This window comes from Sciurus carolinensis, chromosome 8 (genome assembly GCF_902686445.1).
Source record: "Sciurus carolinensis chromosome 8, mSciCar1.2, whole genome shotgun sequence".
NCBI classification, from domain to species: Eukaryota; Metazoa; Chordata; class Mammalia; order Rodentia; family Sciuridae; genus Sciurus; species Sciurus carolinensis.
Genome location: NC_062220.1, coordinates 27042525 through 27070399, shown reverse-complemented (window position 1 = coordinate 27070399; position 27875 = coordinate 27042525). Strand labels below are relative to the sequence as shown.

At 36.8% G+C, this 27875-nt stretch overlaps 1 protein-coding gene across 2 annotated transcripts in view; it reads right to left on the bottom strand.

Moving 5' to 3' along the window:
* Grm8 (glutamate metabotropic receptor 8) overlaps nt 1–27875 on the bottom strand; it is a 758935-nt gene that overhangs the window by 81761 nt on the left and 649299 nt on the right. For both annotated transcript variants that reach the window (XM_047561191.1, XM_047561188.1), the window contains exon 9: nt 10843–11778. In XM_047561191.1, coding sequence (XP_047417147.1) covers nt 10843–11778 — 936 coding nt within the window. The remainder of the gene's footprint in view (nt 1–10842; nt 11779–27875) is intronic.

Genomic DNA, 27875 nt, shown 5'->3' with positions numbered 1-27875 from the left:
GGAAGGAAGAGTGGAGATCTTTTCATGTTTTTATTCATACATTATAGCTATACATAATAGGATTCATTCTGACATATTCACAGATGCATAGAACATAATTTTCTTAATTTCATTCCCAAGTGCTTCTCTTTCCCTCTCCTCCTCCTTCCCGGAGTTCCCTTTTACTCTCCTGGACTTCCTTCACTTACTTATTGCTTTTAAATTCTGTCTTATACATGAAAGTGGAATTCATTGTGCTTATTTATACATAAAAGTAACGACATAATTTTGTCAATTTCATTCTGCAGTTCCTCCCATTTCTTATTCCTCCTCTCACCCTCAATCTCCTCCTTATACTCCACTGTTTTCCCATTTTCATGAGATACCCATTTTTAAAATTCCTTATTTCTCTCTAACTTCCATATATGAGAGAAAAGGTTCAACCCTTGACTTTCTGTGTCTGCCTTATTTCACTTAGAATGATGTTCTTCAGTTCCATCCATTTACCAGCAAATGACATAATTTTGTTCTTTTCATGGCTGAATAAAACTCCACTATGTATATATACCATATTTTCTTTATCCATTGATCTGTTCACAGGCACCTAGACTGGTTTCATAACTTGGCTATTGTGAATTACGCTACCATAAACAAAATTTCTCAAGAAAAGAAATACAAGTGGCCAAAAAATATGTGAAAATTATTCAACATCCTTAGCAATCATGGAAAAGCAAATCAAAACAACACAAGATTTCATCTCATTCCAGTTAGAATGGCAATCATCAAGAATACAAATAACAACTTCGAAGATGTGGGAGAAAGATCACGAATAGAATACACTAATACACTAATATAATATAAATCACTATATAACACATTGCTGATAGGACTGCAAGTTGATACAACCACTCTGGACAGCAGTATGGCGATTTCTCAAAAGACTCTAAAGGAACCACCATATTGCCCAGCTACCCCACTCCTTGATATCTGGACACAAAAAACTATTGCTATATATCCAAAATCAGCATACTCTAGTGGTACATGCATACCAATTTTTATGGTGGGGCTCTTTTTGAAGCTCAACTGGGTAGAACTATTACAGCAGCCAAACACAAGTTTTGCCATTACAAGAAAAATTATAGAACATGCACTGCAAGTACTTCACCTCCTGTTTTGTCTTCTGTGGCCAATTCTGTTTGAAAGGAGTACCCAATATTTCTTGCCCGCATTTCTTAAATAAACTTGTTTTTCTCCTTTTTCTTATCTTTGTGCACAACAATTTATCCAATTCACCATTGGCAAAGAAAATCTCACAAATGTAATTTTATTGAGAATACATCCATGTTCAGCATGATTCAAATACACTCAAATCCCTAGCAAAAGAATTGGCACCAGCCCTCCAGAGAATGCTTCCCAATTATCTACCCAGCCTTATTTTATGCGTAATAATGTAATTTACTGCCCACATTGGGAAACAATTTTCAGAGTAAAAGAGTTTCTACTAGTAGAAGAAATAGGGATATATGGTCACTTTCCTCTCTTTGTGGTTATCTTTAACTTAGAACAGTTTTTTATTCACAGGTTTTGCAAAAACCTGACTTACCCTTCTCTGAATGTTTAAACCCAATATTCCTATTGTCTAGAAGGCAGACACCATCTGTTTTCTATCAAGTCTTCTAGACCTGTTTTGGATTCCTAACTCCTTCATGGAGACTTTCTTCATCCCCCAAAAGGACTTGGTATTTTTTTCCTTTCACCATCCCTTGTTCCAAGTTTTCCATTATCTTACTCTGCCTTGTTCTAGCCACCTCTATTCTTGGCATAGCCACTACTTGATGCTCAAAAAAAAAAAAAAAAAAAAAAAAAACTGATGACAACTTCTTATTCACTTATGCATTTTTGTAAACACCCATCAAAGGTATTTGCATATGGAAAATATTTAATAAATTTTTGTAATGCAATTACCAGCTATAAACTGCTACTTAAATTATGGTCTTTGAAAAGTACTTATTTAGCAATTGCATTAACCCTAAAGAAGAGGAAATTTATAGATCATTTGAAACCACCAAATATCTTGGGTCATTTAACAAATTCAAAATCATTCATCCACTTTGCATCTAAAAGAATCTATTAAAATATGTCATATACCAAAAGTCTATGAGAATATACACTCATGTTGTCTTAGAAGAGATTTTCTTGAGATTTAAACCCTTCTGGATGCAATTATTTATGTTTATGTCATATATATTTATTAAATAAAATTTAAGTATTTATTAGATAAAATAAAACTCTCCATTACCTATATGCCCATTATTGGTGCTATTCTAAAGAATTCTCAGTATTAGGGCTTTTGTTTTATTTCATTTTTGCTGTTGTTCATATAATGCAATGGTATCCCTTGCCTTAACAATTCTAGATCATATCTGTTGTCTACTCACAGGAGAAGGTGAATGATTTGATGTGCTGAGGCAATTCCCCTCTCTTGTATGTTCTCACAGACCTTCTAATTTTTTAAAGTCACATCGATGCTTTTCAAGTACAGGGCTCATAACATTTACCTTCACTTTAGCAGACAAATCATTATTTCTGTATTTTGTTTCCAGGTCCTTTCTAACAAAGTACAAACAATACAAAAAGCAATTTCTATGTATGGCTGGTACGTATTTAAGCAGCATAATTGGACTTGCATAGGAGTAAGAATAATTATTAAAATTCTGGATTTGTTTGTCTACTTGCTTATTTATTTATTTATTTATTGATACCAGGGATTGAATCATAGGGCACTTAACCACTGAACCACATCTCTAGTCCTCCTTTAAATTTTTTTTTTTTTTAATTTTGAGACAAGATCTCACTAGGTTGCTTATAGCCTCACTAAGTTGGTGAAGCTGGCTTTGAAACTATAATCCTCCTACCTTAGCCTCCCAAGCTGCGGGGATTATAAATGTGTACCACCACACCTGGCAAAATTCTGGATTTTAAAGAATAATTAGCCATGATGATCTAATAGATCTTTTTATAATTCCTTTTTCATTCTCCTCATTACTTTTAGATCATGTGCAACTGTCACTCTTACCCATCTCATATCTGATAATGGATTTTTTTAATAGATGAGTTACATCCAAAATAACCCATATGTAATATCTTAGGCACCAGATTTTCTAAGCCATTTATGTCTTAAGCTCACATTGACTGATAGTTTGGCTGGCTATACAATTTTAAGTTTAAAATACTTTTCCCTCAAGAAAGTCTTTGCTCATTGCCATGCAGAATTCAGGGAGGCAGATGAGGTCTGATTTTCATTCCTGTAGATATCTTTTCTCAACTTTAAATGTTCTTAAAATATTTTATCACTTAATGAAGTTTTACTAAAGTAAAACTTTAAGTAAAAATTATTTTTGATTTAAAGAATGATCTTATGCTTTTGAAACTTTTCTTCTTTTTTAAAACAATTTCTTCACCTTCTTTGTCTACTTCCTCTTCTAGGATGTTGACTAGATGTATCTTGGGATCCTGAATCTATCTTAGCATGTTTTAACTATTCTCCATATTTTCCTTATTTTGTTACATTTTTCTCTTTGCTTCTGCCTTTTATTTTACCTTCCACTGCTGGTTCTCAGTTTCCACCTATCAGTTCAGCTTTTTATTTTCACATTCATAATTTTTAATATCCAGAGTCATTTTATTATTCTCTTGTTGATCTTTTCCACAGCAACCTACACACATGTATGTGTGTATGTGTGTTCAATATTCTTCTTGAATTCTTCTTGGTTCTCTCTTAGAATGCTAATTTTTAAAAATTCACATATATCCTGAATTACTTCTAGGAATTATTTCTTTGAAGCTAGTTATTCTGCTTTGTTTATTTTTCAGTCTTTAAAGTAATATTCTTAGTTTTCTTCATGATTGTAGTATCTATGACTACTGATGAAAATTATGCTTGACAGGCAGGCTGATTGATAAAGATTATTGACTGAGCCCCTTTGCTCTGTTTGAGAGGACTGACTATGGACTTGGAGTTAATGATCATTTTACCGTCTGGCATCTCTTTAAAATATTTTCATATTGGCAAGCAGAGTATGGACCCACCCCAGAAGGAGTGGAGTTGAAAAATCTATCCTGGACAGAGTTGTATTTCCTATCTCCTACCCCCATCCTTGTTTAAAATAAAATTACTCCAAATTCTTGTCCTTCTCTTTCAGTGGCATATATTCACACTAGAAGTCCTCTGTCAGATTATTCTCATATTTTGGAGTTCATAATTTTAATCTTCACTCTCCAAACATGAAGTTGGAGCTGAATGGCAAAGTGAGGGGTCTAAGCGGCATGGCTATATCTCAAACGTGGTTCTTCAAGCATTTCCCTGAAATGCTCCCTGCAATGTCTGCTTAGGATTTTTGTTGAGCTTCAGTTTGTAAATTATTTGGGATTTCCCTAGTATGAACCACTTATGCCTCTTGGAGCGTGCTTCCTCTTTTTTAATTCTCCACAAATCAAACCCGACTGACTCATGTTTCAGTATTTTTTTTCAAACTGTTTTTCATATAATGGTGGTACTAATAATATGATGGCTTCTCCACCTCCCTCTCTGTCTCTGTCACTATTTTCCCCACCCCCACCCCCACTGCCTTTCTTCCTCCTCTCTTCTTTCTTCCTTTCTGCCTTAATTTTTTTTCATTCCATTATTAGGGGGAGGAGATAAGTATATTTTCACCAGCACTTATTTTGAACCAAAAACCAGATTAAGTTTCTATTTTTATGTTTATCTTAATATTCAAAAACATCTGTTTTGCATTTATTTTAGATAGCCTGGAATTTATATTAATACTTGATAAAATATTTTTCTACATTTAAAGGTAGTTGGGATTAACCCATGTGATACTACATTTAGATATATATTTTTTAATTTCCTAATATAAAAATGTATATATGGTTTTGGCTAAAAGAAACTATTTGCTTGCAATCTGCTCTTTCTGGCACCCTGTGTGCATGTGGATATTAGAATCTACTGAAACATGGAAAACGCAATTTGAAGTTACGATAAGTAAATTAGTCACTACACTCTATATTATCAAGCCTGGAATGTCATTAAGGTTCTGTCTGTATAGAAATAAGCCTATTTATATGACATTTCTCTAAAAGTTCTGAAATAAAACCATGGTCACTATGACTCTGAAAATAGTCACATTTCAATCTTAATGAAATCTAGTACACCAACATTTTTCAGTCATACTAAGTAAACAAAACTCTTTTCATGGGATGCACTAGCTTTAGAACCAAGTTCCCAGGTTGACTAACTAGTGGTCTAGCTGATTAAATTACTGAAATTTGGGTACAGAAAATTAAAATCTTTGGAAACACAATTTCAGTTTGAAAAATATGAGGAAATACCACAATCTCACTAATAAATAAATGCTTACATTAAGTAGACCTAGCCCTCCCAGTTCCCACAAAAGTAGGATTATGGAATCTAAACAAAATTCGTTGAGCAAATATTCTTTGTGTGTCAAGTCAGATGGGCATCCCCAAAAGAATTGCCTTTAATTTGTAAAGATGAAAATTTTCTATAGCAAAACTACATAGCACAGCCAGAAAAACAAACAAAATATACATAAGGCAGAATTCCCAAGGAAAGATACTTAATAGCCTTGCCTATACGTGCCCCAGAATCTATGTCAATTTTCTCCTAAAAGTTCACAAGCACCTCGTTTTAACTAACTGCACAAATGAGATCATATAGTTTCTTTTGTGTATCTGTTTAATTTGTTTTTCTCATTCCAGAGTGGGTTGCAATATTCTGGTGTAATTGGCCTTATCCAGAACAGCAAATGACAACATGAGGCATAATCCTCAACGTGGGACATCACTGAAGCCTTCAAAGGATCTGCTTCAAATGACTGTAAGCTGACGAGGAATAAAAATGCTTAACACTTCACCAACAAATGACACAATATAGTCATAAGCATCATGATAAGCATGCCAAGTGGATTCTGATCCTCTTCCCTCCTTCCTAAGGAAAAGAGAAATATTGGGAGATAGGTGTGGCTGGACAATGACCTCTGGTCTGATCTACCCTGCTCATTTCTGTTGTTGTTTTCCCTGTCATATGGACATCTTACCCCAGGTTTTCCTTGAATCAACCAGACTACTTCTAGAGCAGGAGTTTTATTACTAATCTCAGATCTACCTTTCCCAATTTGTTAAGGCTATTCACACTTCAAACTATAAAATCAAGCTTTCAACAACTGCTTTCTGAGGACACTTGCTGCTAAATATTTGAAGGCAGTTACATATTGCCTCTGGAACACCTCTCTTTCTCCTGATACTTCAGATGCCTGTCTCTCTCAACAGCCCTCTTTCACTGCTGTGATTTCAGGCAAGCCTCCCAGAAAATACTTCCAGTTAGGAAGCTGCACAAGCCATGGTCCAAATGACTGGAGAAATTGAGACCATTATCGGAATAAATCAAATATCAGATCTCCCAATTCATTTGAATATATTCTAAGTCATTAAATCTCTTTTCAAAAACCTATTTCAGACCTGGTATTATGCTAGGTGAGCAAAACCAAATAAGGTTCTTGCCCTCATGGCTAACAGCCTAACATTACATAATAATCCCCAACATTTATTCCTGTTTATTATGTGATAAGCACCTTTTCTGACTCGTGGATTATGTGATTTTCTGCCAAACTAGTATGAGGTATCTACTAGTATAGAAAACGTATCTTAATGATACAAAATTAGTTTTTGCTTTTAACTCAACCATCTTCCTGCCCTTTCCCAGAATATATGAACTCAGGCTTGCTCTAGTTTGAGAAGAGGGCTGGGCACGGACAGCAGGTAATGTCTTTGCAGGGCTTGGCAGTCCAATTTGCATCCTGTGTGGGAACTTAACTTCTATCTGTCAAAGTACAACCTCTTGCCTCTGTTTTCTCAGCTAGTTAGCAGACCCAGGAATTGAACCCGAGTCCTTCTGCCACAGAGCTCAAGCTCTTCCTCCCTGGACCCTCCCCCTTCCACACCTGCACTCTGCCTCCGCACAGAGAGAGACAGTGGAAGCAGCGGGGCGGGAGGGCATGGGGGAAAATATCAGAGTCACAACAATTCTCCCTTGTTTTGAGAACTTTAGATGGAATGAAGGACAATATAATCATGCTTCCTTGCCTTTCTCCCTAAATATTTAGTAGCCATATTTCAGAATAAGTAATAGTGACAATGTTTTTTAAGAAATATATGTGGTTCATCATTGAATGGGAAAATTTTTTTCAGAAAAAAAATAGTTGTTGTAATGAGGATCACAGTAAGATATATATATAGAGAGAAGATTCCCATTATGTCATATTCTAACTTAAATAAGCATTTATGTTATTAGAGTATGCCACTGTTGTGCAATTCAATAGGCAATTATCGAGGATGTAGTATATGCAGGGTCTGTGTTGTGACCTATGCATTCAGATAAACATCAGAGAGACACAAATTTACACAGAAGGGGGTGAGAGGAGGAAATAATGGGGTGAGAACAAGAAGAGGGAAGGATTTAAAATGAACCCCAGGTTTCTTACTTGAGCTACTAGATAGATGCGACACTGCATAACCAGAGGGCAAAGAAAAATAAGCTGGTTCAGGATTTATTGTTTCCTTTTTAAGCTTTAATTTTTTTTTTTCCATTTTGAGGTTGTTTTGATTTGTTTCCATTTGATGCTCTGGTGGAAGCACTGTGCTCCTTGGAGCTTGGCCATGTCATAACCTTTCTCTGATTATTTCCATTTTATGAGTCCAATTAGGGAGGATAAAATATGTCTTTAAGAGATCACTGCCATCCTAACGGCCCCTAACCATCCCTAAGGATTCTTTTCCTGACAATAAAGTTAATTATCTTTTAATTATTTCGTCTTTTCAAAACGATTACATGCATTTCTGTTCATCTATGGCTATGCCTCTGTGTATCCACCCTTCCTTCTCTACAAAAAGAAAATACATTTATACCCAATTTAGTGGAATCCAGCAGTAGACACCAATGATGTCATTAAAATCTATTGGAAAAAAATATGATTGATCTTCATTTCAAAATTTGAAAAAAAATGGGGAAGCTAAAGGATGTTTTATGATTGAATGAAGACACACTTCTAAAAACTGTCAGTCTTCATGACTGTGACAAGCATCCGTTTATAATTTGATGTTACTCATGTTTTCCAAAATATGTCTAAGTTATTCAACTAATTTTACTCTTTCTCACAATTCTTATAATTTCAAAGCAAACTGTGAAGATGAATTTTCTGCTGCAGCCATTACTCTGGTACAGCATAATCAAATATGTATTGGAAGAAATTCCGTTCTTCTGCCATTTAGCATGTTATCAATTCTGCGTCACTAATGTAAAGTTAGAGGATGAACAGCTCTTTGCTTTCTTTTCTCAGATCTGACCTCTCACCATCTTCCCCTGCCCTTGAGCCTGGCACCTCGCAGGTGCTGGCAGGCGTCAAGAAGGCTTGGGCTGGGAGCCAGACCGAGCCTTGCAGTGAAGGCTCAGGGAAGCAGACTGACATGGACTCAATAACTAGCACAATGCTGGACACAGTGCTCAATAAGGATCTGCTGACTTAATGGATGTGCGTGCTGCCTCGCAGTTGTAAAGGCTTCAGGTTGATAACATGGGGCTAATTGGCTGAGCATTATAAATGAAAATAGAGGGCTGCTTAGCTCTTTGCTCCTCCAGAGTCAATACAACTGATTTAAAGGGTTCTTTTAGACATACAAAACTTTTATTCATTTTTAATATCCATGTCAATTGTTTCAGCAATGTGGAAAAATAAATATTCTCAAGCATTTTATGTATTGTTTCAAACATGAAATATACATTGACAGGGAAGAGCAGGTAGTAAATTTGAAGGTAAGTTTTAGAATAACACATGGTTCTATTACATAAAGTACCATGGTGGCCAGATCTTAGCTATTTATAATATAATAGTTCTTGATCAGGAGCTGGTCTAAATTCAACAACTCCAAGGCTATGTAATTTGAGGACTCTACAATTATCTGAAAATTCCAAGAGTTAGTGTTCCCCATCGAATTCTTCTATTGAATGTGAGTTCCACATTCAGTTATATGATAAATATGAAATAAATTACAAACAACCTATATTATTATTTGTTTTATAATTTACTTCTTTTATTCCATGAAGTTTATATAGAAAAAGAAATTTTTCTAGTCACATTCCATCCCATCTCTAAAGGTGTGGATATTCCAGACTTATATAAATAAACAGAACTTTCAGGTGTTCCGGGCATGTGCAGCTCTCTGACTAACAACCACCTCCTGGCAAATTCATGTGTCCTTTTCACATCCAAATTCTTGTCTCCATCACTGTCCTCAGCAGGCAGCTACATCTCTGAAACATTAATGTTCTGAGAGAAAATAATTATGCTTTTATTACTTTAAAAAACTACTAATATGATTTATATTTGAACTACTATGATGATTCCAATACCTCGTTGTAGGACCATGTTTTTATTTAGTCTAAAAATTGAGACACTGAAAGAATTATGTGAATAGAGAAAAACATCTTATTCATATTGGTGTTTGCCCTCTTCCATCTGTGGATAGCATTATATAAAAAATAAGAATAGGTTATACTTTATAAAATGTAAAGGGAAGAGAAAATAGAAAAATGTTACATTATCTCAGGAGATTTTGTTTGGTTCTAACATTTACTGTCCACCAGAAAGTAGAATGAACTACTTATCATGGCCCTCTCCAGGTAAATTGGTATACAAAGAAACAGTTCAAATACAAATATAAGAACTGCTTAAGTTTTCATTACTAATAATTCATACAGTGTGGACATTTCCGAATGCTGAAAAACATTATTTTTCTCTGACTAGTCCAATAAATCATATTAAAAAATAGACTTTGAGAGATTTGTTTGCCAGCTCACATTTTTTTCATAAGTTAGAATTACTAGTTCGAGCCTAATAAATTCCCATTCACATATGCCAAAATATGTGCTGTGACTCTTAGGCACTGGCCTCCGTTTGACAGGCTGGTTTGTGGCCATCCCACTACCCAAACCTTGGAATTTGGGGTTAACCTTAGTTCTCTGTTTTTCTGTAGATAGAACTAAATGCATCTAGTTCAATACATGTTCCCTCTCACGTGCAGATGTTCTTTATTAGCAATGTTTTATGTAGGAAAAGTTAATGGGATATTAGTGACAAAGGAAGTTACTTAAAATTATAAACTGCTTTATGTAATTGTCCATTGCTGTCTTCTTTATTCCTCACTATCATCTTTCACATATGAAAAGGTAATGAGAACAAGGGCTCAGAAATAATAAGATGATTCGGATTGTATTAAACCATTTCAGTTTCTCTTTGTTTTACTGTAAACTCTGCTTCCATGACTAAAATCATCATAATTATCAAGGAATGACTTTCCTCCCCCTTCACCCCCTGGGGTTACAAAGAACAGAAAAGGAGGCATTTGTCACACAGTGGTATATTCTGGGACAGCTCACTCCTGTGAGCCACATCTGCCCTTTCTTCCTCCCACTTTTAATTAACATTTGGAAAATAACTGTGATGTTAGTAGATAACAAAGCTGGTACAAGAGACCAGGAAAGTGATGTGAGTTGTGTCAGTCTTCAACCTCGCCAGGGAGGATGCAATAGAGTGTTTTTCTTGGAAAATCAGTCCTAGTCAACACATACTCAAAGCAATGTGACCTTGAGATAAATATGTCTAAATAAGAATAGCACAGACTGAAGCATCTTGCAGGAATATAAATGAACCAGGAAGAGGAAGAGCATCCTAAATGAAGAAGTTAAATTCAGAGAAAGGGCTGTCAAATGCATTTCCTGCCACTTACCTTTTCTGCTGACTGGGCTGTACCAAAAAAGATGGGAATGAAAGCTAACCAAATGATGCAGGTGGTATACATGGTAAATCCGATAGGTTTGGCTTCATTGAAAGTCTCTGGAACACCTCGCGTTTTAATGGCATAAACAGTACAAGTGACCATCAAGAGGATACTGTATCCAAGTGAACAAATGAGCGAGAGATCAGAAATGTCACACTTGAGCACTCCTCGGGCATTTTCTGGATCAAGTGTCCGTTGTTCTCCATAGTCGATGATGGTGTGTGGAGGATCCACAACAAACCAGACAAACACCCCAAGCAGCTGTATGGAGATGAGACTGAAGGTGATCACCAGCTGGGATGCTGGACTGATAAACTTGGGTGCTGTGACAGATTTCTTCCCCTGCTCAAATATTCGGTGGATACGGTTTGTTTTGGTCAGAAGGGCTGCATAGCTGAAACACATACCAAGTCCCAAGAAGATCCGTCGGAAGGAGCATATGACTGTATCTGGTGCTGCGATCATTAAAAAGGTGATTGAATAACAGAGAAAAATTCCTGTTAGGAGCACATAACTAAGTTCCCGTCCTGAAGCCCTCACGATAGGTGTGTCATTATAGCGGACAAAGGTCACAATCACAAAGGTGGTGGCGATGATCCCAAGTATTGCAACAAACACGGGCACCACAGCCCAGGGAGAATGCCACTCCAGTTTGACGATGGGGATACGCTGGCAGCCTGTGCGGTTGACGTTTGGCCTCTGATCCAAAGGGCAGAGTTCACAGGAGAGCTCATCCACCTGGTAGTTGTAACCCTCGCAGCGCTCACAGTGCCAGCAGCAAGGGACCCCTTTCACTGTTTTCTTCCTTTCCCCAGGCTTACAGGGCAGGCTGCAGACAGACGCCGGGTGAGTGTGTTCTCTATTAGCCCACTGCATGTCTTCCACCTGTGGGTATAAAAAATTAATGAGCCTTCCATTTTTCCCCCATTTATAATATCCTAATCCTAGCCACAGGTTTGTAATAAATCACTGAATGCTGACAGTACAAATACAGTTTACCATAATAAGAGCCCAATCTCTTTCCCTGATATTGACTTTATGAAAGTGTTAAATGATTGGGTCCAATAAATCATTCACATCATCAACTTGATGAGTGTCATTAGTTTCCATTTACCTCTTCATTGCTGACCAATCTGACATTTGCAGAAAGATTTATTGGCCCAAACAATTTTAACACGAAAAGAAAAAAATAAAAAGGTCCATAGGATATTTTAGAGCTAATCACAAGTATAAATGCCAGAATCTCTGAAACACTGGATTATGATATAAACATACTTAAAAGATGATCTATGCCTTTCTACTGTACTGGGGGAAATTCAGTTCACACTGTGGCAATTTTGAAAGGAAATGGCAAAACAAGTTAACTTTGATCTCTGTCTCCTCATGTGTTCATGGAGATAAGAACACTTTGGTGCTTTGTTCCTGTTTAGTTTTGAAACTCACTTTTTTTCAGGCTTGTATTTCCACATTGTGGGGAAGATCAGGCTGACTGAGATAGCTTAATGGTAATGTTTTCCATTGAACAAAAGTCATCCAATAGGTGATTTAAAACACTGACACTAACTACAAATGAAGGAGTCTCCCTACTGTGCAGAATATTTGCCTTACAGCTTTAAAGTTCTACCTTATAAATCACGGGATATTTTATTGAAATAAAAATATTTTTGGATGGGAATGGTGCCAATTGTAGTACCAATTCCTTACCTTGAGTTTGTTCCTTATTAGACATACAATAAATTTAATAGAATGCTAGTAGTTAAAAACCCCTAGAGATGATAACAGACCACTTGTTATGACAGCCAGTTGCTATAATAGGTAAGGCCTATGAAGGAAATGATCTGTTCACTCATGTGAACCAACAGTGAATGACACACAATTTTTCCCTTCAAGAGATATTTGCTTAATGCAAGAGGAAAGAAGGATAGAAAGGGCAGCACACAGAGACCTCAGGAATAAAGGCCAATCTGAGAGAAGGACTCAAAGAGGCATGGAAAAGGGAAATGAAGGAATGTGTGAAATGAAGGAATATGTGAAACCCCTTATTTTCCCAGACCAGCCTTCTTAACAATCCTTAAGAATCATGATACTCTGTGCTAGTCACTTTCCAAGATTGGTCTGTGATGACCTCTCCTGAAATGCATGCACTCACCTGGTCCTCTCTCACTTTGAATAGGAATGATCTATGTAAACAATAGTATATTCCAAAACTGCTGGCATGTGATTTCTGAGACTAGGTCATAAAAGACACTTGTGGCCTCTGATTTGCTCTCTCTTGCATGGTTCCCTCCAGGGGAAGCCCCACAGTGTCAATTCTCAGGCAGCCCTATAGAAAGGAAGGGAGGAAACTGCCAGTCCCAATCACCAACTTGCCAGGCATGTGAGGGAGCCACCCAGAAAGGCATCCTCTGGTCCCAGACAAGCCTTTGAAAGATGCATCTCTAACTGACATCTTGACTATAAATTCAGGAGAGTCTCTGAGGTTGCACAACACAGTTAAGCTGCTCCTGAATTTCTCCTGACTTTCTCATTTATAGAAAGCATGTGAGATGATAAATATTTGTTGTTTTAAAATGCTAAATTTTGGATTTTATTCTTATAGCAGTAGAAAATTAATGCAGCTTGGAAGCTTACTCATTCTATGGACACTATCATTCTAACATTAATAATCTATTGAGAAACCACACCCAGGAACAGGTGCCATACGTCTTTAAAATATCAAGCATGCAGTCTCAGAAATATTCCTTCATCACTTTTAACGCTGTCTCCACCCTTTGGCAACCAAGTGATTGAGATTGTTCTTATGCTTTTATTACTTAAAAAAACTTTCCTTTCTTGAATTCTTTGAATAACTGAGGACAGAGAATTATAATTCCTAAACTCAATTTTTGCAGAGAGCTATCTAATCCCCCCAAAAAGTGGAGTAAAGAATTCATTTCAAACATCCTCCCTTGGGAAAGGAGAAGCCACTTCATGTGTCATAAGATCATATAAGACTATTAAATCTATTCTGTGAGCATAACACACACAAAAAAACTAATCTATGATAACTACTAATTTTCCATTAAGTTTTAATGACTTTAAGATTTTATTGGGAGATCCAAGATGGCGGACTAGAGGGAGGCTGCGTTCCTTGTTGCTCCATAACTCCGGTTTCAAGCAGAGGATATGTTTCTCAGCAAGGCAGTTTTTGCTGCTTATTGGTTCCCTGGTGTTTACCCCATTTGTCTGTTGTGATGACCTGCAGTCTGCCAGCATATCAATGCCTTTTTTGAGTGCAGATTGCTCACTGCCAGGTACCTACCATCTGCCATTTGCCTGCCTCTGGCCAGTGCATTGCCTGCCTTACACCTATCCATCACCCAACTCACCAGGTTCACCTCCCGATCGTCCGACAACAGTCAGCAAACCGATTGCCAACCGCCAGTGGAGCACCAGCTGCCTGCTGTTGCCTGGAAGTTCTCTGTCACAGTACCTGCAGGTTTGATTACATGTGGCTGCCACCATTTTGAGACAACAGCCAGGTCCCATAGGACCCCTGGTCGGACTGACTGAGCCCCGTCTCCAGGAGCCCTCAGCCCAACTGATTGCTCCCTGCTTCTGGGGCCCTCACATCCACTGACTGCTCCCTGCCGCCAGGACCCCCAGACCAACTGACTGTGCCCTATCACCAGAACCCCAGACCGACTGATTGCAACCGGCCTCCAGGATCCCACAACCACACCAAACACACCCGACCTCCAGGAACCCTGTCTGACCAACTGCATCCCGCCTCCAGGACCTCCTGCTGACCACATCCAGACCCCGAGCTGCAGCTCCCCATTTACCAACACATTTTGAAGCCAGAGCAGCCATCTTGGATAATCCTGGAAGCTGTAGCTCCTATCCTGAGACACCTGCTGGAGGCTTGAAGCTCATTGTCAGGTACCTCTCATGCATCAGGCTACTGAACACTGGGAGGTTTCATTACTATATTACTGTTATACTGCAGATTTTCTTTATTCTCCTTATTGAAAAAATTTAAGTTTTTATTTCTTTACTTTTCTTGCTCTCTTTTCCTTTTGTTTACCTGTTCCCTCAGAGTCTCTTTCTCCCTTTTTTGCATGCTAATATCCAATTTCTTTTGATTACACTCTCACCCTTTCTATTATCTAGAACTTCTGTATATTCTTTTCTTATCCCATTAACAGCCACACTCTGCATCCTCTTTGTCCTCCATTAGAAGCTGCAGACCTTATTGCAAATCTGTTTGTTTTACCGAAGATAATATTTGAACTCATTCTGTTTATTATGACAATTTTGTTGTTGTCCTCATAGGGGCTATTTGGTCTAGGATTGCATAGTGTCTGAATTGGGCACAGTTAATATTGATCTCCCCTTAAAGAAAGGGTTTTGGAAACCTATAGGGCCACTATAAGTGTATAGGGGGAAATCTGCAATACCCCAGATCTGCACTGCTAGAGGGAAAGATACATGAACAAAATGAAAAAACAAGGGAAGAAAATGATCCAAACAAATCTAGATTCTATATTAATATAATCCAATGACAGTATGTTAGAAGAAATGTCAGAAAAGGACTTCAGATTATACATGATTAAGATGATTCATGAAGAAAAAGATGAGATTAGAGAGCAAATGCAGGCAATGAATGATAATACCAATAAGCTGAAAGAGCAACTGCAGGAAGCAAAAGATCATTTCAACACAGAGATAGAGATTCTCAAAAAAAAAAATGGAAATCCTTGAAATGAAGGAAACAATAAACCAAATAAAAAACTCAATGGAAAGCATCACCAAAAGATTAGACCACTTGGAAGACAGAACCTCAGACAATGAAGACAAAATATTTAATCTTGAAAATAAAGTTGCCCAAACAGAGAAGATGGTAAGAAATCATGAACAGAATCTCCAAGAACTATGGGACATCATGAAAAGACCAAATTTAAGAATTATTGGGATTGAGGAAGGCACAGAGATATCAACCAAAGGAATGAACAACCTATTCAATGAAATAATATCAGAAAATTTCCCAAACTTGAAGAATGAAATGGAAAATCAAATACAAGAGGCTTACAGAACACCAAATGCACAAAATCACAACAGATCCACACCAAGGCACATTATAATGAAAATGCCTAACATTCAAAATAAAGATCGGATTTTGAAGGCTGCAAGAGAAAAGCATCAGATTACATATAGGGGGAGACCAATGTAGATAGCAGCCGACTTCTCAATCCAGACTCTAAAAGCTAGAAGGGCCTGGAACAACATATTTCAAGCTCTGAAAGAACATGCTTGCCAACCAAGAATCCTATACCCAGCAAAACTAACCTTCAGATTTGAAGATGAAATAAAATCCTTCCATGATAAACAAAAGTTAAAAGAATTTACAAATAGAAAGCCTGCACTACGGAATGTTCTCAACAAAATATAGCCTCTTCAACAAATGGTGCTGGGAAGACTGAAAATCCACATGCAACAGAATGAAACTAAACCCCTATCTCTCACCCCGCACAAAAATCAACTCACAATGGATCAAGGACCTCGAAATCAGACCAGAGACCCTGCATCTTATAGAAGAAAAAGTAGGTCCAAATCTTCAACTTGTTGGCTTAGGATCAGACTTCCTTAACAGGACTTCCATAGCACAAGAAATAAAAGCAAGAATCAATAATTGGGATAGATTCAAACAAAATAGCTTTCTTTCAGCAAAGGAAACTATCAGCAATGCGAAGAGAGAACCTACAGAGTGGGAGAATATCTTTGCCACCCGTACTTCAGATAGAGCACTAATTTCCAGAATATATAAAGAACTCAAAAAACTCTACAGCAAGAATACAAATAACCCAATCAACAAATGGGCTAAGGATAGGAACAGATGCTTCACAGAAGAAGATCTACAAGCAATCAACAAACATATGAAAAAATGTTCACCATCTTTAGTAATAAGAGAAATGCAAATCAAAACTACCCTAAGATTCCATCTCACTCCAATTAGAATGGCGATTATCAAGAATACAAGCAACAACAGGTGTTGGAGAGGATATGGGGAGAAAGGTACACTCATACATTGCTGGTGGGGCTGCAAATTAGTGCGGCCACTCTGGAAAGCAGTGTGGAGATTCCTTAGAAAACTTGGAATGGACCAACCATTTGACCCAGCTATCCTACTCCGCGGCCTATACCGAAAGGACTTAAAATCAGCATACTACAGAGATACAACCACATTAATGTTCATAGCTGCTCAATTCACAATAGTCAGACTGTGGAACCAACCTAGATGTCCTTCAATTGATGAATGGTTAAAGAGACTGTGATATATATATATATATATATATATATATATATATATATATACACAATGGAATATTACTCAGCTATAAAGAATAATAAAATTATGGCATTTGCAGGCAAATGGATGAAATTGGAGAATATCATGCTAAGTGAAATAAGCCAATCTCAAAAATCCAAAAGGCGAATGATCTCACTGATAAGCAGATGATGACACATAATGGGGGATGGGAGGGGGGCAAGAATGGAGGAAGGAGGGACTGTATAGAGGGAAAAGAGAGGTGGGAGGGGTTGGGGGAATGAAAAAATAATGGAATGAATCAAACATCATTACCTTATGTAAATATATGATTACAAAAATGGTATGCTGTTACTACATGTACAAACAGAGAAACAACATATATCTCATTTGTTTACAATAAAAATAAATTTTAAAAAAGATTTTATTTACTTATGAGATTGTGGGTAGAAAGGAAAAGTGTTAAATCAGAAGCTCATAATGGCTTTCTTCTAAAAATATTGAGAAAAATTGAAATGTTCCACTGAGTAGTTGAAATATTGATTTTATACCATAATGGACTCATAAGATAATAAAATATTTTCTGAAGGTAAACTTTGTTTCAAAACTAATTATTATAAAACCAAAATTGCATTTTTCCTGGGACTTTTATGGATTTTTAATATTATAGTTCAAAAACATTAGCAAAAAGAAAAATCTCAGAAATATTAAACATTAGACTTGACAGAAACTTTAAACTATGCTATTATGAATGGAATAGGAGGTGTACCCCCAATGCTCCAGTGTTAATGCATGAATATTCAGAGGTGAAATGGTCAGATTATGAGAACTGTAACATAATCAGTCCATTCTAGTTTGAATGAATTAACTGGGTGGTAACTGCAGGTAGGTGGGACTTGGCTGAAGAGGTGGTTCACTGGGGGTGTGCCCTGGAAGGGTGCATCTCCTTATGGCCTCTTCCCCTCCTCTCTTTGCTTCTTGGCTGCCATGAACAGAGAAGTAGTCTTCCACAATGCTGTCTGCTATGTTTTGCCTGTCCTTGGGTCTAGAGTAATGGAATTGGCCTGCCATGGACTGAATCTCTAAAAACCATGAGCCAAAATAAATTTTTCCTCCTCTAAGTTGTACTGGTCAGGTATTTTTGTCACAAGGATGAAAATCTGACTAACATAGTTATCATCTCTGGTGACATGTCAGAAGTTTCAATTCTCTATATGCTTTATTTTCTGAAAGGAAATATGATGCATTAACAAAGTGCACCCATGTTGGGTAAGTCTCGTTACATAAGATGAATATGTATTGTTACAACTTAAATATGAAACTTTCCTTGATAAGTCTTCTGTGCATAGAATCAATGGATAAATGTTTTTCATAAATGAAAAATAAAGTTATAATACTATAGAAAATGCAATGTTTCATAGTTGTGAGGTGTTTAAATAACAATATATTTAAATCATGCATGCAATATTTTTTAATAAATGAAGATTAAGTGTGTTTTAGAAAACATGCTTAATATATGTCTCTATTTTCATCAAGAAATCTATTCATGTACGACTATACTATGGACTGATATTGAAGGTCTGGAGACCAATCACTCATTATCCACTTCAAAGAATGATAAATGACATATGCCTGAAGGAAGATCTTATAAATACATTGATATTTAAAACTAATTACTTATTTTATATAGTTTCTAAATGGTGATTTTAAACAATACTACTTGAATGTAAATTAAAATGCTGCATTTCTACAACTTCTTTATTAAAAACTTAACAAGGATCATTGGATCCTTTTGATTGCTATAGTAACAAATTATTACATCTTTCATCATAAGTATGAAGAGAGGCTTATACAACTATTTTTAAAACTGGTCTTCCTCCCCTTGGTATTATTCAGATATAACAATGTTTCTGTCCAAAACACATAGTCTAACAAATGGATGATAGTTATATAGATAGACTTTTCAGGGACAAAATGATAGCCCACTCCTATCTTGACATTATTTACCAACAATGATTCATTCAGTAGGTTTCAATCCAGCGGATTTCAGAAAATGTAAACCATCAGCTGGTTTCTCCTGCAAAATTCTGTTATTTCTGCAGAAAACTACACCAGCAATCACACAAGCAAAAGTTTCTGGGTGACTGTGCTTGCATCTTTAAATCTTTAACCTTTCCAGAACAGTCATCCCAGAGCAATGTTGCAGATACCCTTTAAAGAGAACATCATTTTTAGAGAATAATTTTCTTCTGTATAACTTAATAACTCCTGAAAAAAAATTACGAGAATGTTTCACAATTGAAAGCCCTATTTTAATTAATAATTTCCAGTATTCATTATAAAATTTACTCAATATCATACCTCTATTGCAGATGAGTCAAAGATATTAAGTATTATCTTCATTAATGTGATTATCATAGAGTGGAAATATTTTAAATATAATACAGAAGACTGACATCTAGTCATACCACTTTTAACTATTTTCATACTGCCTATAAGTAATCATAATAGTAATAATCAGTTGGGTGATTGCCTTGATACCCCAGGAATGGAAACTCACCTCTTCATTTGACTTACAATAATGGAAGATTATGCATGCAAACATTTCCAGTGACAACATGAATTTTTTAAAACTATTACTTATCAAATTCCATGTAATAAATAGGTTTTACAAGTGTAATCAATCTGCATGGGAACCTAAATTGTCAAAATTTGGTATCATATTTTGCATATATGATTCACAGTTGAATGAGTATATTCCAGCACAAAATTGTGTGTGTGTGTGTTTGTACGTGTGTGTGTGAGATATAAAGTGAGGTATGAATATAAATACTAATGAAGACATTCATGCATTTCCTTTGGGTCATGCCCAGCTTTAAATGACCACAAAAGGAACAATGTTTCTCTCTTCTTCAAAGTGGTAGATTTGTTGTCTTTTGAAAATTGAATATGGTTGAAATGATTCCCAGATTGAGGTCCTGGTTTTCTGTGATGTTCTGAATGTACACAACCTTTAAAAATACAAATTTCCTATTTTAAAGGACAATTTAAAATGAAATTGAGCAAAGCAATTTCATGTATAATAGCATTGAAAAATAAAATACTTAGGAATAAACTTAGTGAAAAAAAACCTCAAGATTTATTAACTAAAAACTATGAAACATCATTGAAAAAGATAAAACAAAACCCAAATAAATGAAAAGAAATCCCATGTTCACAGATCAGAAGTTGTACTATTGTTAAGACAGTAATACTTCCCAAACTTATCTACAGATTCAACACAATCCCTATCAAAATCAAGCTGGCTTGATTGACAAGCTTATCCTAAAATTCACATGGAAAAATTAAGGAACCCAAACAAGGTTTTGAAAGTAAAGAACAAAGTCATAATACTCACACCGATTTTAAAACTCACTACAAAAGGATTCAGTAATCAAGAACTTTGCTATGGCCTAAAGTCAAGTTAATGAAATAGAACTGAGAATTCAGAAATTAATGTGTACATATATGAAAACTGATTTTTGAAAAGATCAGGAAGAGAATCCAATAGAGAAAGAACAGTCTTTTTCAATGGTGCTAAGACAATTGGATGTGTATACACAGAAGAGTGAAGGGAGATTGCTACTTTGCATTACTCAAAACTTAACTCAAAAAATTATCAAAAACTTAATGTGAAAGCTGAAACTTTTAAAAACAAAACTCTTGGAAGAAAACAGAAGGAAATCTCTGTGACCTGAAGTGTACTAATGGATTGTCAGGTATGAAAACAAGAGCAGAAGCAACAAAAAGACAAGTCAACTGGACTTTATCAATGTTGAATACTTCTGTGTTTCAACAGAGACCATAAATGTGAAATGAGAGCCCATGGAATGTACAAAACCATTTTCAAATCATAGATCTGATAAGGTCTTTGTATATAGATATATATTTTAAAGAAAACTTCTAAAATTCAGCAGTTAAAAAATATGCTCTAAAAGGAATTAACAAATTGTATATCTTTTTCTCCAGGAAGATATAGAAATGACCAGTAGCACATGAAAATGTACTCAGGGAAATAGAAATCTTAAACATTGCATCCACTAGAAAGATTATTTAAACAAAAAAGACAATTACAAATGTCAAAGAGGATGTAGAGAAACTGGAACCCTTTGCATTGCTCTCGGCAATGTAAAATGATACTGTAGCTTTAGAAAATAGATTGGAAGTTTCTTGAAAACTTAAGAGTTGCAGAATGACTTAGCAAATTCATTCCTAGTTGTATATCCAAAATAACTTAAAATTCATACTGACAGAACAATTCATGCATAAATGTTCATAGAACATTATTTGTAATACAAAAAATAAAACAGAAACAACCCAAATGTCCATTAACTGATGAATGGATAAACAAAATGTGGTATATCTTTACAATGAAATGTTATTCATCATTAAAAGAGGGGAGAGAGTACTGATACACACAACTAAATGGATGAACCTTAGAAAAATTATGGTAACTGAAAGAAGCCCATCATAAAAGATTATATGTTATATGATTTTATTTTATAAGTAATGTCCAGTGCAGGCAAATCTATACAGACAGAAAGTAGATTAGTGACTACTGGGGTCAGGGAAAGAAGAAAATAGAAAATGGTAGCTAAAAGGAATGACCTTTCTTGCGTAATGATGAAAATAGCCTAAAGGCAGATATTGTTGATAGACCCATAATCCTGAAGATATGAAAAATCACTGAATTATGTACTTTACAAGGGACAATTTTTATGGCACAATTTGTCTTAAGTCTGTTTTCTGTTGCTATGACAAAAATAGTTGAAACTAGATAATGCATGAATAATAGAGGTTTATTTAGTTCACCATTCTAAAATCTGGGGAGTCCAAAAGCATGGCACTGGCATTTAGTAAGGGTCATCTTTCTGCATCATAACATGGCAGAGGACATTTTACAATGAAACAGAGCAAGTATATTACCTTGGGTTTCTTCCTCTTCTTATAAAGCCACCCTTACCATCATGGGAACTTAACCTTCATGACCTGATCTAAAGCTAACCCCTTAAGGCCCACCTCTAACTACCATTAACAGGAATTTAAGGATTAAATTTTGGATGCATAAAGTTTTGGGCACATAGTCAAAGCATAGCATGGTTTATTCCAATTAAACTGTTATCTTAAAAATATGGAGACTATTTGAATTGATACTTTCAGACAGTTTTAACACTCAGTTCATCGTTATACAAAAACATATTACAAGCTCATTTTACTCTTTGGCTCAAGGCACAAAGCTCAGTGTGAGAATTCAACAGTGATTAAGACAGGTTTTTACTCTCTAGACACAGTGTAAGTGTGAGAGAGAGATGAATAAAAGACAGTCTCAGCTTAGCAAGAGGCTTGGCTCCCTGAGAGAGGGTTAGAAAATGGCACTGGCTTGGGGTGTCACTCAGTGGTAGAGCACTTGCCTGACATGTACAAGCCCTGGGTTCTAACTCCAGAAACATGAAAAGGAGAAGGAGAAGGACAGCAAGAGGAAGAAGGAGAGGAAGGAGGAGGAGGAGGAGGAGGAGGAGGAGGAAGAAAGAAAAGAAAAAAAAATGGTGTTGCCAGAAGAGTGTATGGTAGGGCCACCAAGTCCGAGTGCAGGGTTCATGGATGTATGAACAGCAGTTTGAAGAATGTGTAGAAAATAAGACATAAAAGAAGTCTCAAGAGCCAAGCAAAAACAAAATAAAAAATACTAAGACATTGTCACCAATAGCCATGAAAAACTGGAGAAACTACAGATATTAAGAACATGATGAGTGTGGCAGAAATAGTGGGTAGGGAAGAGGGTGGATCATGAAGAACCCTAGAAGCCATTAAGAGGAGTTGGGATGTCACCTTGAAGGTAGGAGAGATCTTCTATAGGGTTTGAGCCAGAACAAGGATGCTAAATCTTGCTTTAGAAAGAATCTCTGCAAAACATACAATCATAGGTCATTTTCAATACAAGAAAACTTAAATTTGTTTGCTTTAATTTCTTAAAACTACTCAGACAAAGCACTAGCTTGTATTTTTATTTAGCATACTTCATACTCCTATGTGTTCTATCCCAAATCCAAGAAAAAAAAAATAATTGAAACTGTCCAAATCAAAGTTTCTGTAAAATCATGATTTAATAGCATCAAAGCCATGACAATGTGTGTTCTTTGATGTGATTGTATTTCCAATTTCTTGATCATGTAAGATTTCAATAAAACTCAAAAATCTATTCAGGAAAAAAAAAAAAAAAGAATCTCTGGACTTCAGGGGTAGAAAGAAAACAAGCCCAAGACTGGATAAAGGTCAATTAACTTGAGGCTGGTGGAGAATTCCAGTTGAGAGGTAATGACAATGGGAACCTGCAGAATGGCCATGGCCATGCGGTGGGGTGGTGAGGATTCTGCCAGCTGCTTCTTTAAGAGCCACCACCAAATTTGGTAGATAGTGAGCTTCAGGCCCAAGCACGTGGAAGAAGAAGACTCTTGAAGCCAAGAGGCACTCGGAATCATAGAATTCTAATCACTAACTACATCAGTGTGCTAAGGGGCTCTGCCCTAGGCTGAGTCTTGCCACACCACTTCCACAACCCATATGTCTACTCATCAGTGCCACAGAATGCAACTCTTTGGAGAAAGGGTCTTTAAAGATATTAAGGTAAATGAGGTCACCAGAGTGGACAAATAGTGTTTTTGTAAAATGAGGAAATTAGGATATAAACTTATACAGAGGGAAGACCATAGGAAGACAAAGATTCACATCCATGAATCAAGAAAAGGCCTCAGAAAGACAATTCCACCATCATTATGATCTTGAATATCAAGACTCCAGAACTCTGAGAAAATCCATTTCCGCTGTTTAAGTGGCTCAGTCCATGGTGCTTTCTTCCGGCAGCCTACACAACTAGCACAAACTCTAGGTGGGGCCTTCTCATGATGAGATATGTTAATAGGGTAGCTCACCCATCAGCTTTATTAGCCAATCTGTATATTGCATGGCTTTCTACTAGGGGCTCCACATACAGAGATAGATTTTTTTATTATTATTTTTTTTTTATTTTTACAGACTGCATTTTGATTCATTGTACACAAATGGGGTACATCTTTTCATTTCTATGGATGTGCATGATGTAGATTCATACCATTCGTGTAATCATACATGTACCTAGGGTAATGATGTCTGCCTCATTCCACCATCTTTCATACCCCTGCTTTCTCATTCCCTTCTACATAATCTAAAGTTCCTCCATTCTTCTTTTACCCCCACCCCCCACCCCCATTATATATCATTATCCACTTACCAGAGAACCCATTTGACCTTTGGTTTTTTTGTGATTGGCTTATTTCACTTAGCATGATATTTTCCAATTCCTTTCATTTATCTGCAAATGCCATAATATTTATTCTTTACAGCTGAATAATGTTCCATTGTGTATATATACCACAGTTTCTTTATCCATTCATCTGTTGAAGGGCATCTAGGTTGGTTCCACAATCTAGCTATTGTGAACTGAGCTGCTGTAAACATTGATGTGACTGTGTTACTGTAATATGCTAATTTTAAGTTCTTTGGGTATTGCATCATAAAGCCAAAGTCAGTGTGATAGTAAGTGATTAAACAGTAATGATGATGAAATTATAAGTGATATGAAAAAGGCAGGCAAAAGATACAAGGTAAATGCAGAGCTGGGGCCCTGCAGCATGGACACGGGGGTTGGGGGGTGCCGCAGTGGGGCGGCAGAAGGAGGTTTTCTCCAGGAGGCAAGGGCTGTCATGGAAGATACAGAGTTACTGAGGACGACAGGGAAATGTATGTAGGTAGGACAGATCCCATGAGCAAAGACAGAGGGTAATGACTATGAGCAACCTGGCATGGTTAGGAAGGTGTCTATGACCCGGAGGAAGAAGGACAGCCACTGGCCAAATCAGGAAAGGGTGTATTAGGAGTGCCAGGTCCTCAGACATTATGCTCAAGGGCATGGAGAGGGTTTTAGGCAGATTTTTTGCTGCTGTGACTAAAAGGACCCAACCAGAACAAGAGTAGAAGAGGAAGAGTTTATTTGAGGGCTCACAGATTCAGAGGTCTTAGTCCATAGAAGGCTGGTTCCATTCCTTGGAGCTCAAGATGAGGCTGAACATTGCGGCAGAGGGAGGCAGATCACATGTTGATTAGAAAGCAGAGAGAGAGACTCCACTCTCCAGATACAAAATATATACCCCAAGGCCACGCTCCCAGTGAACCACTTCCTCCAGCCACACCCCACCTGCCTCCAGTTACCACTCACTGAATCCCATCAGGGATTAATTCACTGATTAGGTTAAGGCTATAACACAATCATTTCTCCTCCAAACTTTCTTGCATTGTCTGGTATGTGAGATTTTTAGGGACACCTCACATCCAAACTATAACAGGGAAGGATTGAAGGATTTTAAGCAAATAAGCAAACATGTGACATGAAAATATTGGGTTTGTTTTAAAAAGGTTTTGGTGAGGTCATAGGGGTGACAGATCAGATGGTGGTATAGCAGCTCAAGTAAGAATCAGGGGAATACTACCATGATGCCATGCAAGACAAGGGCCTGTGAATATGTGAGAGGGGTGGTGACAAGGAAAATGAGATGAATTTAGATATAATAAGGACAACTGAAGTTGGAGCAGGAGAGGAATCAAAAGATGGCTTCGAGATTTCTGATCTGTCATTCCTCCTTAGCATCACTAACTTCCACTTCTCATATCTGATTCATCACTAACCTACCTGGCCATATGTAATCGTATTCCTGTGTAACTCCGGGATACTTGATGACACTTATTTATTGAAACTTCTTAGTTCTTGTAGTGTTCTTCCATCGTACTTTTATAAGATGTAATTATGTACTTGTTTGCTTTTATTTTTATTTAAAAAAATGCTTGCTTAAAATTTTAGTTTATGTCACTAAGAATCACTTATAGTTTTTAGTTAAAATACATATTCCTGATTCTTAGAACTTAAAGCTCAGTAGGTTCTTGGGTCACTAAGTTGAAATTTCAAAAAGTCCTCCTCCTTCTAATGATGCTTACACAGTAATTCTGAGCCAACTTTAGTTAGCACTAATTTGGTTTGTTTGTTTGTTTGTTTGTTTTGACAGTAGGGGCCAGGTCAAATTTTCTACCATTGCATCCTTATAGCCTAATGTGGTGACTTAGACCTAATAGGGATCCATAAATATTTGTCGAGTAAATGGAGAAGGAATGAAAGGACAAGTGAATTAGAAGCCTGGTCCTTCATTGAAAAGGGCAGTAGAAAAGAATGACTGGTTTTAAAAAGCAGATCAAGACTTGGTTCATGCACATATGAGTCAGGATTGCATGGAGGAAAGTATCAAAAGCACAGTCATACGCAAGGCAGTTGAGGCCATGAATATTTGTAAGGGAATATTCACCAATGGAAATGATAGAAAGTATAAAGGGAAGAAGGCACAAGTAGAACCCTGGACAGAAAAGAATGTGGGAAGCAGATTTAGGAAGATCAGTAAGGACCAATACTAAATAAAGAAATAAATGAATGAATACAGCCAGATGGAAAGTGGGAAAGAATCCAGATGAAAGTCCAAGAAATAGTTGCAATGACATAGTTAATTTCAGAAATGAAGAAGTGGTCAGTGTTGCCCAAGGACAGTCACATTTCATGAAGAAAAGATGTGAACATCTAGGGTCCCTGGTCACCTTCATGAGATAAAATTTAGCTCTTCTGTGAAGTCCTCTCTGATCTACATTACTTTTCACAGGTAGATCTCGTCCTCCCTGGTTTTCAAAAGTCTCCAGTACATACCTTTATTATAGCTCTAATATACTCTGATTGTCTACTGATGTATTTATTTTCCCTTCAGATGGAGAATACATTAATCTCAGGAACATCTTATTTTACCCTCCATCACCTATCTGAAAAAAGAGGATAGGTCAGGAATTTCATGTTTGAGAAATATACAAACTGATTAGTGAAAAGAATGCATTGGAGACGTATCTATAATGATACATTTACTACTGTTCTCCACTAGGTATTTGAGGAGCCTGGCTTTAGGTAATAGGCAGATCTGAGTACTAAACTTGTTCTTTCCTAAATCTCTGAGGTTTCTAGGTTATTTCATCCATAGCTTCAGAGAAACTGATTCTGAGGAAACTAAGCACACCGACACACACCTTTAGGGAATGTCGGAAAGACCCAACATGTTAAGATCTTTAAAAAAAAAATGAAAATGACAGGCAGGAACACTGCACATCCCTTGACTTGAGACTGAGAGGCAACACTAGAAAGAAATTACCCGTCTCTACCGATAATTAAATATAGCAGGTCTATCTGACAATTGTCAGCAGCAACAAGTAAAAAGCCACAGTCTCTGAATTTCATCCAGATCTGCTCTGTTTTGCTTTCATTTCCCCAGAAGTTCAGCTCTTAATGCTGGTTTTGGTAATTGCCACCCCAGATGTGCCATCGTCCACTCTAGTTGTACGCAGAGAAAGCCATGTATTGTGGTGCCCTGTACCTAGACTGAGTTTGTAACAGATCTGAAGTGTGAGTGGAGGGTATGTTTGTGGAATGAGTACCCTAAGGGAAGAATGCAGAAAGTCTGTCCTGCAGTGTTTTTGCTCCATGGGATACAGCAATCCTATACAGTTTTCTCCCAACACAGCG